This window comes from Pithys albifrons, chromosome 4 (genome assembly GCF_047495875.1).
Source record: "Pithys albifrons albifrons isolate INPA30051 chromosome 4, PitAlb_v1, whole genome shotgun sequence".
NCBI classification, from domain to species: domain Eukaryota; kingdom Metazoa; phylum Chordata; class Aves; order Passeriformes; family Thamnophilidae; genus Pithys; species Pithys albifrons.
The window spans coordinates 44,707,411-44,724,207 of NC_092461.1; the positions used below are offsets into that span (position 1 = coordinate 44,707,411).

The 16,797-nt window shown below is 36.9% G+C and overlaps 1 protein-coding gene across 1 annotated transcript in view; it reads left to right on the forward strand.

Annotated features, from left to right (window-relative positions):
- Nucleotides 1-16,797, forward strand: part of CSMD3 (CUB and Sushi multiple domains 3) — a 602,810-nt gene that overhangs the window by 336,609 nt on the left and 249,404 nt on the right. Inside the window, exons 16-17 of the mRNA XM_071553967.1 lie at nt 6,628-6,822; nt 12,486-12,624. Of these exons, the coding sequence (XP_071410068.1) occupies nt 6,628-6,822; nt 12,486-12,624 (334 nt within the window). The remainder of the gene's footprint in view (nt 1-6,627; nt 6,823-12,485; nt 12,625-16,797) is intronic.

Sequence of the window (16,797 nt, forward strand, 5' to 3'; positions counted from 1 at the left end):
AAACAACTATATAATTGTGATTTATCTAGCAAAAGTTAAAACCTTGGGATCTGGATAGTAGCCTTTCAAAGGTCAAACTGTGGGCCTCTGACATCAGCCTAATTAATTCAGTGATTTCAATTCAGTACAAGAAAACACTGAAAATCACAGATGATGGGTTTATACCTAAAGACGGTTTTTAGTGTATTTTATTGCTGTGATAGGGTATGTTCATCACAGCGCATTTTCCCTGGCACTCCCTTCTGCTAGTCTTTTTAAGTCTCAGTACCTCTCGAGATAGAATTCTTTAAGCTGTAATGTATTACAAAGAAGTATGAGTTTACATGTAGTGAATAAGCCAGCAGTTGTTTGCATGGATTTAAATAATTTTTCACCATAATTTTGAGGATGAAGTGTTTCTCTGTTATTTGATATTCCCTTAACTTTTGGGGTTTTTTCTTACATTATCCTCTGAAAGAGTTACCTTTATTAGCTATTGCTAGATTTATCCGCTAAGACTCTTCAGAGGACAATCCACCAAAACAGTGAATTGTGCCAGTGAACCATTCCTTTCTGGCATTATTTCCAAGGACTTTTTAAAGCAGACTTAAACTAGATGAATTCTGATTAGCTTCAGTTCTGCCTCTCTATCTCAGGAGATCTCTGCAGTTGTTCCCCTGAACTTTTGAATTATTTTTTTTATTTTAATGCAGAATGCATGCTTCAACATCCTGAGTTAAAATTAGAGTTAATATTGGACTTAATAACAAAATATCAACATCACCCTGATCTATGATTTTTCTTCCTAGTATTTTTCCAAATATTGTTTCACATACCTGTACAGTCATGGTAGTTGATCAGTATCCATAACAGGAGAACTGGATCTCCTCTTTACATATAAAAGGTCATAAGGACCCATGGTTTCTTGATTTATTGTTGATGGGTAAAGTATTAATATAATTAAGGATATAGCCATGTGTTCTTTTTCATTTCAGCCTAAGGCTTGTGTATAATAGTACAGCTCCACCATGAAACTTTTTAGAAGTATCGGCAAACTGAGTTTTGCTCATCAAGTAATACAACTGCAGCCAGGCTAGGCTAAGAGAGTGACTGATGTTGCTGGGACGGGTTGTCTTTCACTACCTTGCCTCCCAAAGCTGATCTGTACAGCACAATTGATAGAAGCAGCAGTAGCAGCACTTCCTGAGCTAAAATATAGAGCAATGAATTGATTTTGCATCCTGAATAAACTGGTGTCATACACAAACAAACTAAACCTGAACTCAATATTTATCTACATTTACAGATTACAATATTGAAAATCTATCTCTGTGTTGTGTGAAGGTCATAAGAACAACAATCAATCCTCTCCCTAAAAGTTGTGACTGTGCATAAAGTATTGGAAAAGTTTTTGTAACCCCTATGAAAAAGTATGGGATTGCATAATTTTTAATGTTATCTTTGAATGGTAGACAACTATTCACTTGAAGCATTATTTTCATTCCCAATATGTGGCATTTCCTAAGTCAAAATGTCAATAAATAAATGCTTTCTCTTTTCTGTTGCTATGATTTGTCATCATCATCATCATCATCATGGCTAGGCTTCGCGAATGAAGATTTGGGAAGGGCACTACCCACGCTTGCTGCAAGTGTGCTGGTGTCTAAAAAGGTCAATACGGGATAAGCAAATCCAGTCACAAAAGGCACAGCAGATCATCTCCTTTGGCTATATTGGCGAGGAATGGTTCTTTCTGTGTTGTCTTTTCTCCTTGAGACTGGCTCTGTGTGTGTTCCCGAAGGAAGCAACAGCATCGTGAATGGTGCGTCTCCATGAATCCCAATTGGAGGCCAGAGTGGACCATTGGTGGCAGTCAATATGGCCAAAGCTGAGGTGTTCTTTCAGGGAGTCCTTGTATCTCTTCTTCGGGGCTCCTCTCTTGTGGCAGCCGGTGGCGAGTTCACCACAGAGCACAATCTTCGGAAGGCAGTGATCCTCCATCCTGGAGACGTGTCCTGCCCAGCGCAGCTGTGTTCTCATCAGCATGGCCTCGATACTGCTGACCCCTGCCTGTTCAAGAACAGACACATTGGTCACGTAATCAGACCAGTGGATGTTTAGGATTGAACGGAGGCAGCGCTGATGGAAGCGTTCGAGAAGCTGCAGGTGGTGATGATAGATGACCCATGATTCAGACCCATATAAAAGAGTAGACAGAACACTGATCTTTGTACTTTTCTTCAGGTGTTTATTGGACCAGACTCTTTTATGCAGTTTTCCAAAGGCTCTGTATGTCTTTGCTAGCCTGCTGTCTATCTCTTTTTCGATCTTACTGTCAGACGAAATGATACTTCCCAGATAGGTGAACTGCTGGACTGACTTAAGCTCTGATTCACCTATGGTTATGTGGGGATGATGGAAGACTTCTTGACGTGCAGGTTGGTAGAGAACTTCTGTCTTCTTCAAGCTGACTTGCAGCCCAAAAAGCTCAGCAGCCTCTGCAAAGCAGGATGTTAAGCGCTGCAAAGCTGTTTCTGTGTGAGCAACGAGGGTGGCATCGTCAGCAAAAACCAGCTCGCAGACAAGGTGATTCAGGGTCTTGGTGTGGGCCTTCAGTCGCCTTAGGTTGAACAGGCTTCCATCGGTACGATATCGGATGTAGATGCCGTTTTCTTCATCGAGGTCTGCCGTGGCTCTTTGAAGCATCATGCTGAAGAAGATTGTGAATAGAGTTGGTGCAAGAACGCAACCTTGTTTCACACCATTGGTTATTGGAAAGGGCTCAGAGAGTGCATCGCCATATCTGACTTGTCCATGCTGATCCTCATGTAGCAGGATGATCATTTTGAGGAACTTGGGGGGACATCCTAAAGGCTCCAAGATCTGCCACAGACAGTGTTGAAAGCTTTGATGAGGTCAACAAAGGTTACATAGAGACCTTTCTTCTTTACCCTACACTTCTCTTGGTGTTGTCTGAGAACAAATGCCATGCCTGTGGTGCTCCTATTGGCTCTGAAACCACACTGGCTCTCAGATAGAAGTTCTGCAATAGTGGGTACTAATCTGTTCAGAAATATTCTTCAAAGGATTTTATCAGCAATAGAGAGCAAAGTAATATCTCAGTAATTTGAGCAGTCTGATTTTTCTCCTTTCTTCTTGTACAGGGTGATAATGACTGCATCACAGAGATCTGATGGTAGTTTGCCTTGTTCCCAGGAACACACAACAAGCTCGTGGAATTTGGCATGGAGTGCTTGACCTCCATGCTTCAGATTTCAGGTGGAATTCCATCAACCCCAGCTGCCTTGCCAGTTTTCACCTGTTGTATGGCCTTAAGTGTCTCTCCCATAGTAGGGGCTGTATCCAATTCATGTTTCACCAGTTGTTGTGTAATGTGCTGAATTGCTCAGCCTTGTACTACACTGTTGACACTGATTCAAGATGGAGGTTTTATCTGTTAGAAGCATTTGACCATCTACACTGAGTAGGGGGCTTTGAACCTGGTGTGTGGGTCCGTACACTGCTTTCAGAGCCTCATAGAATCCTCTTTGGTCACCCAAATCTGCGCATAGTTGTGTCTTTTCTGCTAGGTCGAGCCACCGTTTGGTCTGGATGTCTCGAAGTTTCTGTTGGAGCTTACTGCATGCAAGACGAAAGGCAGCTTTTCCTACATGGCATGATGGCTGAGCAAGGTGTGCTTGGTGAGCAGTTCTCTTCTTCTTCAACAATTCCTGTGTCTCTTGATTATTTTCATCAAACCAGTCTTTGTTTTTCTTGGAGGAGAACCCTAAAGACTCTTCAGAGGACTGCAGGATGCTATTTTTAATATGTTCCCAAAGTGCTTCAGGAGAGGGATCTATGGGATTATCTTTAAGTCTAGTTTGAAGGTTTCCCTGGAAGCTGTGTCTCACTGTGGCTGTTTGAAGATTGCTGACTTGGAGCCTCCTCCTTGGAATGCCGCCTCTCTTAGGTTTGGGCTTGAAGTGGAGGTTAAGTTTGCAGCGCACAAGGCAGTGGTCTGTTTGACATTCTGCACTCGGCATCACTCGGGTATGACAGACATCACTGACATTTCTCTGTTGCACTAAGACATAGTCAATGAGGTGCCAGTGCTTGGATCGAGGATGCATCCAGGTTGTCTTCAGGCTGTCTTTCTGTTGAAAGACAGTGTTGGTGATGGTGAGCTGCTGTTCTGCACAAAACTCTAGCAGGAGGCGTCCGTTGTCATTGCAGTTTCCAACGCCATGCTTGCCCAGGACTCCTTTCAAGGCTTCAGAGTTCTTGTCTACTCTGGCATTGAAGTCACCAAGGATTATGATCTTATCATCTGCAGGAACATTTTGGGTGAGGCAGTGCAGGTCAGTGTAGAATTTGTCTTTTTCTGCAGGGTCAGCTTGGAGAGCTGGGGCATATACGCTTAAAAGAACAACATGTTCCTTGTTGTGTCGTTGGAGGTGTAGAGACATAATGCGATCGGAATGACCTGTTGGCAAATTTTCAAGTTTGGAGGCAATGGAATTTTTAATCATGAAGCCAACTCCTGAAAGGTGTCTTTCAGTTTTGGGTTTGCCTGACCAGTAGAGTGTGTAGCCAGCACCATGTCCTTTAAGGCTGCCTTCCTCATGAAGACGAACTTCACTGAGAGCAGCAATGTCAAGGTTGAGTCATGACAGTTGATGGGCAATCAGAGCAGAACGACGCTCAGAACACCCACTATCCACAGTATCAAGCATGGTTCTGATGTTCCAACATGCAAGTGTTAGAACACACCTTTGCAGGCAGGTGTATGCCTTAAATCTCTGTTTTTGTTTGACCACATGGAAGATGCCGGTTGGCCAGGGTTATCTAACCAGGTGTGGAGATGAGCTTTGTTTAGTCCACCTTTTCCAGACCTCTCTACATGTGGAGCAAGCAATGCTGTCCTTAGAAAAGGCTGCTTGGTCATTCAGGATGCCACCCCACGAGACTCTCAACTCTGGGGTCAAGTCCTGAATGACCAATATCCTGAACCACCTGCATGCGGGGCTGGGTCTGCAGCTTCCAGCTGCTTCCTGTCACGTGCTGTTTTTGACCCTCGCCTGTCCCTACAGAGCTTTGCAATGTGGGTGAACCCTTCAAGCCTGCAGAATGGATTTTTTAGGTGAGGCACAGAGTGTGCTGAACTGGCCCCACCCTTTACTCCTAAGGTTCATCTGCCACGGCCTAGCCAGTTTGGACGATGACAGTGAATACCTCAGGACGTAGGTTTGGTTAGAGTATCCTTCTCGTAGATGGATGGCCTTACAGGGCTAAGCGACCTCCATCTGCCCAGGTTTGAAGTTGGAGTTGTCCTTCTCCTAGGATTGTTGCCAGAGGACTAGCGAGCCCATCCTGCCCGTGGACACACTTTGTCTGACCCTTCAGCTGAGACCTGTCTGGCATGGGAGACCCTACCGGTGGCACAAACCACCTCCAGCATAGCTCTCAACCTCATGAGGGCACACAAGCTTCTCCCCCGTGACAACGGGTTGTCCCCAGAGAAGCTATGATTTGTAACACTTTGTAATACAACATCTGAGAAATCTCTCTGCTAAGTTTATAAAATACTACTTTTTAAAAAATTTCATGGGGTCATTTGGATATGTTTTGTCAAAGAGAAACCTTAGTAAAACTGAAGAAAGATAAAAAGTGAAAATAATACTTTTAGGATATTGTCTTTTCTGATGTATCCATATGTATTATTTATGAAGATATGATTTGCAGTCATCAAATGTAACTAATGTGGGTATTGTGCTTGTAGTATGTGTCCTTACTGAAAAATCAACATTTAAAAATATATAAGATGTTAAAAAATAGAAGATGTATGTGCAGTATTCATCATAAATAAAATATGAAATTATAATAACTAATTTATATAATTTAGTGATATTGCTACAAATATGACTTTGCTCATTTCTGGTAGGAAGATGATCTTTCCACTGCAAGTGTAAGGTGTGTTCTGTAGTAAAAGACATGGATTAGCTTTGTTATAGTATCTAGTTGTATACAGGTAAATTATTTTTTTTTCACTTTATCTAAAGATAAACGTGACATTTTGGAAGGATTTGTACATACTAGGAATTTCTTTCACCTTAAACAAAATCTTATGTTTAAAGTTTTATTTCTTTTGCCAAAAAAAAAAAAAACCCTTTTGTCACTGTTCATGAACATTCAGTATAGGAAACAAAATAAACTATGGTGGTATTAGACATACTGAGGTCACTATGTCTCAAATGGTGTGACAGTGAATTGGATATACAAAAGATCACAAAAGTTATTATATCATAAATGCTTGCCCTGCCTTTCTGAAGGATGCTTCTGGTCTATTGTAACATTAGATAGGCTGGACTGTTGGAAAGGACAACTTGGCCATCACTGAAATCTGCTAGCACCTAGCTGTCCAAGATGAGAGTCATGCTGGTATAACTTTATGTTTTAAGCAATTTTTTGTACTAGTGTATGTTTTCAACTCTTGATCAATTTTTTTATTTCTTATTATTTCCTTTGTTTCCTAATATAAGTTGTTTGTTCTTACTTGCAGAACAAAATCCTAAAAATGTCTTGTTCCTTACTAGAGTTATCACACTGTTGTCTCTCCCTGCCTTCCTTTTTTTCTCTTCTCTTAAAAAGCATTTGGACATAATGAGTGCCCAGATCCTGGAGTGCCAATTAATGCTCGGCGTTTTGGTGACAACTTTCAGCTGGGGAGCTCAATTTCTGTTATATGTGAGGAAGGATTTATTAAAACTCAAGGAACTGAAACAATTACTTGTATGCTAATGGATGGAAAAGTAATGTGGAGTGGACCTATTCCAAAGTGTGGAGGTACGTATAATATTTCTTTCTGGTTAAGGAGAACTTGATGTAATGTGTTTTGTCACCAAAAAAAGTTCAGATTTTTGCTGATGGATATCACAAAGCTCCTGAAAAAGCTAGTTCTTAAAAAAGAAGTCTAGTTTTTATTATAAACCTGTCTGCAGAAGTGAATTTTTCTTACAACTGTTATAAGGACAGAAAAAAAACACAGGAAAAAACGGCATATATATCACTAATGTAAGCACTGCTGTATAACCCCTGTAATGATGAAGGCTCATCTAAGAAACTCATTAGAACTGGAATGGAATATTTTACACTGTTCATACTTTTAGATAGTTCTTATTTGGCATTGGAGGAACTATCATTTCCCAAAGACATTTTGTGCTTGAAGGAATCACTCCTGTTTTGTCTTTTTCTCCACTTGTTTTTAAAGAATGTATTTGTCTGATTTGAAAACATGTTTAAAGCAATGAATTTCAGTTCTAGAAAAACACCCATAAGATTAATCTTTGCAGTTTTGGAGTCCAGTCCAATCAGTACCATGATTAGCCTAGTAAATACCTAGGAGTAAGATATATTAAGGAAGAAGAAAATAAGAAAATCCTGTTTTCACTGAACTTTATTTTATTGTATGGAAGGCTTCTGTTCTTCAAGTTTGATATTTAAATCTCTTGTCAATTTTTCACTCCAGGTTCTTAAGCAGTTAAAAATTCTAGGGTTTTTTGGAGGATATTTTTGGTTTGGGTTATTTAAATTTTTTTACACCCAGTTTCATATAGAAAATTTTCTTCAATATATGGCTATTGACTTCCTACTTCAAATAGACAAAAAAATTAAAATTATTTTAGTGGTCAGTGATATTTATTAATACAATATCAGATTAGAATGGAGATAATATAATCACTGATTTATTGTGTGTTTTTATTTTAATCAAAAGCTTAGTTCGTATTTTCACTAAGTAACTGCATTTGTGACAAAGTTTGCATAATTTTAGTACATTAATGTGACTGCTGATAGTATCCTTTGCATCCAGTGTACTTTCTGTGATAAGTTATTATTGTTTCATAGATATAAGATTGGTCAGTTTTACTAGACAAAATTACTATAGACTATAATGCCTCTTCATTATTATAAGGTTCATGAAGCTGTACAACTCTGCTAATAAAATATAAAGTTGCATTTTCAATATTATATTAAAAACTTACATTATGGGGAATATTTTTTTAGTGTCAGTCCCTGCACAAGATAATCTGATCCATAGCTGGTTTGAGACTCTGAATGGAACATATACTGGAATCCTAAAGGTTCAGGCAAGGGTATATTTGTATTAGATGTTTCAGCTTTAGAATTAGGCATATTTTTCAAATTTAAGATAAAATTGGAATATAAGTAAAATTATTTTCAAACTAATATTGTAATTTGGTCTGTTAGGATGTTCAAAATTTGTCATGATTGTCTACACATTTGCCTGTACTGTTTCATATAAGCTCTACATACATCTCATAATTTCATTGTCATATATATCAAATCAAAGGCGTATACTGACTAGGAGACACTGAATGTGACTACTGTGCAGTTTTCCTTCCACTGCAGAAATGTCAGCAATTACAATCTATATCGGAGCTATTTAATAAAAAATGTGGTGCAGATGGACAGGGTCAGCACAGTTTTTTTCAGGGCAATCCTGACCAGCCTCTGCTGGGGCTTTTCCCCAGCCCTACCCAAAGCCCAGGATCCTATTTCAGCTCAGGCTGGGGCTGTTGATCCCAATCTCAGCAATGCTGCAAGACTGCTGGCCTCCAGACCTGTTCCCAGCTGATCTCAACGTGCCCATGTGACTTCCCAATTTGACCTTAGACTTAACTCATCAAATTGCATCCATCTGACAGCCACTCGGTTGTCACCAGATAGTTTTCCTGTAACCAGTCCGATCCTGTTCACCTTGCTCAGGTGAAGCTGGATCTGTTTGCGAAAGCATTCACTCAGTGTATGTGTGTGTATGTGTGTACACATGATCATCCTTGGCTTCTGGCTTCTCTAGTGTAGCGGTCCTGCTTTTGCTGCTCTCTGATGATTTTGAATTTGGGATTCCTGTCCTTGTGCATGTCAGCCCTCCTATGTGAGGGTTATATGGAGGATATTCCCATAATGTCTTGTAGCATTGTGCTGTTGTACCTGTGCTGAAGTGCTCACCTTGGTCTTCCTGCATAACTCCTGTATTGCTTATTATCCTGCAGTTCTGTAGCATTGGTGATAAGCTCTTGGAAATAAAAAATGTCTAAAACTATGAATCTACAAGGTGTTCAGTGATTAGCCTGTCATCCTCAAAGCCTTATTCATACTCACATACAGAAAATTCCTGTCTCAAACCCCGTACCTTACTATACAAAGAAATAAATACAAATGATTTTGTGAGAATTCTTGAATCAGACTAAGTTTGGCTTTCAGTATTTGGCATATCCTTGTGTTTGACAAAGAGATTCTGGTTGATGACAGCCTTATGTTTTATTTCTATTATTTTGTTTCAAACACACAGACATTGGGAATGAATCTGTCAGGCAACCATCAATTATAGCTGGAAAAAAGAACACGGGTTGAAAATCAATATGAAAAAAGTCAGGGAAACAATCCTTTGACAAGATGAAAGTTTTATTTTCTTAAGAAAGTCTCTTTAAAATAAACCAAATATTCCAGCTCTTGTGAAGAGAAGGACTTCTGGGTCTAGGAAATCAGGATGTGATGGTGAAAGTCAAATGAAAAAAATCTATTGATAATCTTGCCCTGCCAGCATCAGGAAGAACAATCACCAGAAAATGAGTAAGAGAGGTTTTCTTTAAGAAAGACCCAAACCAGCAACAAAACACTTTACCATTGTGAGATCCCAAATACAAAGATAAATTATTCCAAATTTAGACAGTCCTATAGTGTGCATTATTTTTAATTTACTATTCATGGGAATATTTTTGTATTAGAGGTTTTTTCTGCATTCTAAGTATAATCTTTAATGGTGTCATGAAAATTTGTTGAGAATATGGAACACCTTACAAGTGTAGCAAAATGTATTCTGGCTATAGTAGTATACTGTCTCAAAATAAGGCCATCTGGTATTCCTGTTCTTGGTATATTTTGTAATTTGTAGGCTCCGTATACATTATGAATATGTATAAGTGGCTATATACAATAAAATATAGGGATAATGAATGCCGCAGAGTCAACCTTCTGGTTGCTGAGCTGAATATGAGTTTAAATACTTTGTTGTTTGACTGGTTCTGTTTGGTGGAGTTAGTCTGAAAAAGGGACTTTAAGGTAAAAAGTGGGAAACCCCATTTTAGAATCCTCAGTGATGAAAACAAGAAGCCTAAATCTGCATATTTATAAATGTTTGCAGCATATTGAATTCTGAAATCTACATAACTTTTAGAAAAACTATTTTCCCCCCTACACAATAGGGAAAAGATGGGCTATTATGTCCTTAAAAATAATTTAAAAAAATCTATTTACAACAGTTCATCATTTTGATATACAAGCTTGGTAATCTCCTGCGAAAAATGAAGGTCAGAAAAACGTATGAAAATTCATGGTCTTCAATTTGAAATTGTGTCAAAGAGAGCAAAATTAATCTATTTTTGCAGTGGAGAAGTACAGAATAATATAGGCAATGGTATGTACTGTACCAGTACCAGTATGGGTGGCTCTCACAAGGACAGAGCAGAGAGCAATAACCACCTACTGCTGGCCATACTTCCTTTGACACAGTGCAGGATTCATTTGGCTTTCTGGGCTGCAAGTGCACATTGCTGGCTCATGTCACCTACCAATATCCACAAGTCTTTCTCTCCAGGACTGTTTTCAATCCATCATCTTCAAAAGCTTTCCTGATATATTGCATTTGCTTTGGAAGTGAATACTGGAGTGTTTGGTAAGAGGCCAAAATTTATTCCCGATGTTTAAAGTTTATTAGTTCTTTTCTAAGATACTTTATTCAACAATAAAAGAAAACCTTAAGCAAAAGTGAAAATCTTTGCCTAAATATAGATGTCTATGATGTAAATAAATATGTGTATGTTTCTAGTGAGTCTGGGAAGGAAACCAAGAAAGCTCATCTTTCCCTTTACAAAAAGAAATCGGGGGGGGGGAAAAATCCTGATATGTTACCTGTATATGAACTTTGAGACGGTGAAATACAGAGTTATTTGGTGATTTTTTTTTTCAGAAAGACTAAATAAAACTAAAAATAAACAATCTACTACTGAAAGCAAATAAACAAAAGTGTGCCAAGTACTCCTACTGGCTTTCTCTCAGCCACCTATCCATACCACAGAGGAGAAGATGATCTGATGAAAGTGTAATGACACAATGCACTTGACTTTCATATGCATGTAAATTGATCAGATGAAATGGGTTTTCATTGAAGCATGAAATTAAAAACCCACACAAAGCTTTGCAAGACTAAAACCTAAAAGATCTATCCTTAAGCAGTACTAGTCTTAAGGTTCTTACTCTATTCCCCTGTGAAATTATGTCATTTTAGGGATAGACTAGCACTCTACATAGTCAAAATCAGCTTCAGTCAAACCTAATTGTTGCTTCTGAGAATGTCTACTTTGCCCTATGACTGTCTTGACAATGATGAGCTAATGGAAAGTTCCCTCACTCTGTACCAGACTTTCTTCAGCTATTTTTTAACTCATTTAGAGCATGGTGCTGACAGTGACAAGGGCATGGGTTCAGTCCCTGTATGGGCAGTTCACTTCAGTGTTGGACTCAATGATCCTTGTGGCTCCTTTCCAACTGAAAATATTCTGTGATGCTGGTCTAGTGGAAAGTGTCCCTGCCCATGGCAGGGGGAGTTGGTACTTGATTTCAGAATTGTTATCAAAGAAATGCTCTTTGTATTTGTAATGCTTACAGTTGTGGAGATTATTCATGTAATTAATTTACCATTAAACCACTGAAATATGTAAAAAACAATTAGCAAAAACTTCGGGCTCAATGATGGTTTAATGCATTTTTCCTAGTTTATATTTACACACTTTCTCTAAGAGAAAAATTATATTTCTAGTAATTCTACTTGTAGAGTATTTATATATTTGTATATATTTATATACTTATATATATGTTTATATATTTTCCAAGTGCTTGAAAATATCAACTGGACTTGGAGGGATGGTTATTATTCATTTTTCATTAATGAGGAATATGAATTGTCAACATGACAAGCAAAATGTATGTGGTATGACAGTGGATTTATGTCAAAGTTAAAATTACACTTCACTGCTTTCTAGCTTATACTCAATTAAAACCTTCTGAAGTCTGCCAAATCTCTCTACTCAAAATTAAAAGCAAAAATAATGACGCATTGTAGGAATTATGTTTTGGTTTATGTCCTTTATTGCAGGAAAACAACAAAGTGGAACAAAAACCCCTTTGTCAGGTTATTTAACTCTTATTATTGAATTATTGAACTGTTTATTTTACTTCTTTTAAGTCTTATTTCTGTTATCTCCATCTAATTCTGAACACTATAGAATATGTCAGCTTTGAAGCCTTTTTCCATCTTCCTGCAACTGGATTTTTAAAACTTGTTATAGTTGTCCTATATTGAAAATGATAATGGTGAATTGCATATAGTAAGTCTGTGTTATTTACCTTTCTCTTTGTTTCATTTTTAGCTCCATGTGGTGGGCATTTTTCATCTCCCAGTGGAGTAATTCTCTCTCCAGGCTGGCCAGGGTATTATAAAGATTCCTTGAATTGTGAGTGGGTGATAGAAGCTGAACCAGGACACTCTATCAAAATTACATTTGAAAGGTCTTTGCTAATGTTTTTTTCTTATTTAATGTTTTCCAGTTTTTTACTCAAAAGCAGGAGTTATCAGCTTTGTCATAATATTAATTTGCATTATCACTAAAATCAAGCAATTGTATTATCAGGTATTAAGCTCTTTATCAGAAAGAAAAACAAAAAATGCAACCAAAGAATGCTATCCTACATATTTTCAAGGATGTTTTAGATTATTTTCACTTGTAAATATTAATAAAATTTTATGACAAACCAGGAAAAAATGCCTTTGATTATCAAAGTTATAGTGCACAAATATCATTCAAGTACTTTTCAGCTGGATTTATGTAGCATATTTTGACTACTCCTGGTAATATTTGACTGAAAAGAAACGATATTTCTTCATTTTAACCCAATTCAAAAGTTGTTTTTATCAGGATATGAAATCCGTATTCTCTCAGCAAAATTTCTCATTGTAATAAGACTGTTTAAAACTTTTTTCTAGTATTATTTCCTATACTATAATAAAGTGATCACAGAACATTAGATACAATCAAAGGACAAGTAATATGGACATTTCAGAGGTATTTCCTCTTAAAAAGATAGTCTTCCAAAATCACTATTGCTATTTATCACTTAAAATAAAGACTTACCAAAATTTTTGCCAATTAGAATACGACAAAAAGATTAATAACTCCCTCTTACAGAAATTAAAACTCATATTAGTTGAAATTAAGAGAAAATTGTTCTTTCTTCTTGTAAATTAAAATGAAAAAAATTAAAAAATGAACTCTCATTACTTAAATTTTTGAAGAGAGTTATTATTTCAAATAGTTTATTTTTAGTTCAGCGATCCTTTTAAACTACACATTTGATGTGGACAGTAATTTCAAACTGAAAAGCATTTGCTTTTGTATTTGTGAAATGCTATGCGAGATACATTTTCTTGCTTTGTAGCTGAGTTTTACTAAATATGACATTGTCTTGCATACCCATTTTTGTTTTTAATGCATTAATGCCTTGTTACAAAATTGCACAACCTCTATTCCTCTTGTAAGTAAGAGCAATAAGAACAAAATGTGGTCTCTTCAGGCCTCAGAGAGAGCTTCTGTCCTCTCTGACACTTCTTTTCCATTGCCGCTAATTTTTTTCACTCTTGGCACTTGCCATCCATTGGGCTGATATGCACGTTGTTCAGATTCAGCAATCCAGAGAGATCCCACTCACATACAGATGTGTGTATTCTTAGACACCTCTGTGTAGAAGTACATGTAAAAACACATCTATATGTGTTTATGCAGATGCACTTAGATATACAGTTACATGTTTGGATGCAAAGAAAAAGTTGTTTCTTAAATCAAATAATGGAAGAGATCTTTACAGTATACTGAAAGAAAACATTTTCTAAACTACTATTATGCTTAGACTTACTATTTTTACATAGTTTACATTTAAATTCTAAGGAATTTATAAATTAGCTTTTTAAAGACTAGTTCTAGTCTTGGCTATCCTTGCTCTGCTTCTGCTTGCAAATCTTCAGCTCCACTGTCTTGAGACAAAATAATTTTTTTTTAAATATGCACATTTAATACTATAACGAAATGGCTTTCGTATATGATTAAAAAAACCAAAAACAAAAACAAAAGAAATCCCCATATTTTGCCCAGTTCTTTACATTTCACCTTTGTCCTGAAAAACACACATACTTTTTCTAGCCTTCATGAGGGCAAATACCAAAACTTCTACAGTATGAGTAGTTCTTTGAAAGAGTTTTAATTTCTCAGTCAGGGAAAAATATTTATAGAACATGCCTAGAACCTTCATATACTTTTTAGATTTTTCTAACAGGAGAGGAACAGTTTGTACCAATACACATTTGCTGCAAAGTTACACCTTAACATTGCATCAGTGTCACAATTGCAGAGTAGTTTATTTCCTTTTAAGCTCCCATCTCCCTATACCTTCTCTCTTATGACATTGGGTAAGTGCAAGGTACTGTTTTCCATGGCTGTATGCTGAAGTGTTCCTGTACCAAGGAGTCAGAGGCATACATGAAAAGAAAAAGATCTACAGAGAGTGAACAAAAATAACTATCAATTTTTGTGCTTTCAGTATACTTTTAAAATTTATTCCTGTTCTACAGGCAAAAATAAGATAGATAATCTTCTGGTATTTTGTTATAAATCAGTGTTATTTTAGGTTCCATTGAAATGACAGAAGTGATAAATGGCAGTGCCATTCTTCATTGTAATGAAGTGTTCATCATGTAGCCTAATTATGAGTATTTAAATACTAGAAATGCTGATAGCAAACTACTGATTGGAGCACTAGTCATATTTGTCTGAGTATACACTGTGCAGCAGGATATTCTGACTTATTGACAGGGGGTCTCTTACAAAAAAAGATGTGTGTTATAAATATTAGAGCAGCTTTATCTATGTAAATAAGACCTCCTCTAAAAATTTTGTGTCACCTCCTGTGTTAGAGCTTGTTTCAGTCCTGTCTGCTTCTGAGTCTTCCATAAAAAAACCTTACAAAGTAATGATAACATCCCAGTTATTTAAGAATAGTGATCAGTTAAGGTAGAAAAGGACATTGGAGTCATCTTACATGAACACAGAGTATTTCTTATTCCAATTCCTATAAACCCATACTGTTTTCTCACATCAGAGAAAACCCAGGTGACATGTAAATCTATAAGATAAGATGAGCACCAAGAGCAAAAAATTATACAAGCATCACACTTATAAATTAAATTTCAGTTGATCTGGTTTTGAGTCAAACGACCAAGCAAAGGCATCATACATAATCCCCCCTTAAAAATTATTCTTAATTTTTTTTTCTTGTGTGATTATTCATTTTTTTCATCTCTGTATTTTTCTGCTGTTTGGGGTGGTGTATGTAGTCTTTGAACACAAAGTACATATGACAGGATTTCTTTTATGTCTTTGGACATTCAACTTAATTTCAACATGACTTGACTAGCCTGATAGTTGTATTACATTTATAAGGTCCATGCCTTTTTTACACCTTCTGTCTCAAGTATGCTTTTAATAATGGGACTAACAAAGCAGAGCAAGATTAAATTATCTATTTCCAAGATGTCTTCTATTTTGTATATATCACTGAGGGGGAAAAAGAAGAAGAAGAAGAAGAAGAAGAAGACGTAGTAGAAAAAGCAAGTTGTTGCCTAGTAGGTTTCAGCAACATGTAATTTTAAGTTCATGTGGGAACTAGCAAGGCCCAAAATGTTCAGTTTTTCTGCTTCTAGGATTATCTTCATTTGTGTAACTCCCTATTACTTTATTTCTATGCTCTTTTATATGTTATTTCAAGGGAGTGGAACACTGATAAAAGAAAACACATGTTTTGGAGATTTAATTTGTCTTCTCATCTTTTGCCAGACTCCTTTAGATCTTCAGGCTCAGACTCAGGGGACATAAATATTGATATATCGACTTCCTCAGTGCATTGGCATTAGTCATGCAGTTCTTTGAATGGATTTCACAAAGCTGAATTAGGCATCTAAGTAAATCAGAGAGAGAATTACGAGTATCTAAAGGGTCCTTGTAAGATCCTGCTGTTAATTGTCACTTTATAATTATGAAAGGGTTTTTCAATAATCCATCAGAGTCCCGTATACAACAGTATGCCTGATCTAAGCACTGTCATAGCAAAAAAGGGGGAAACCATTGTCAAAAGAGCAAACAGTTGTTTGGAATCGATAATAGCATCTAAAAAAGACAAGCGAGGAGATATCAAACAACACTGTCACACTCAGCTTTTCCTTGACAGGGACAGCACACATGCTGTCCTTAAGCAGTCATCATGTTTTGTGGTGCTTTCTAAATGGGATTTTGAGTTGTGGTTTGTTTGTTGGGTTTGGGTTTGTGGTTTTTTGTTTTGTTTTGTTTTTTCCATAACTTCTCTGTCACCGCTTTGGACTGAGTTTCAGCTGGCATAAAGCCACTGGAGTCTCAGAGCAGACTCAAATAATTCTATGTCTGTTTATCGATGATTTTAAAGGTAGAAATTCAGAGTATGATTCTTTGATAATATAAAGTAGCTTGATGATATTTGTGCCAAATGGATAGACAAAGCAAAAGAATGGATCAACATATCCTCCATATACCTTACTTAGTTGTTCTAAAAGACTCCCATATTTTTTGTTATAAAATAGCATAATCAAATAATATTTATTAA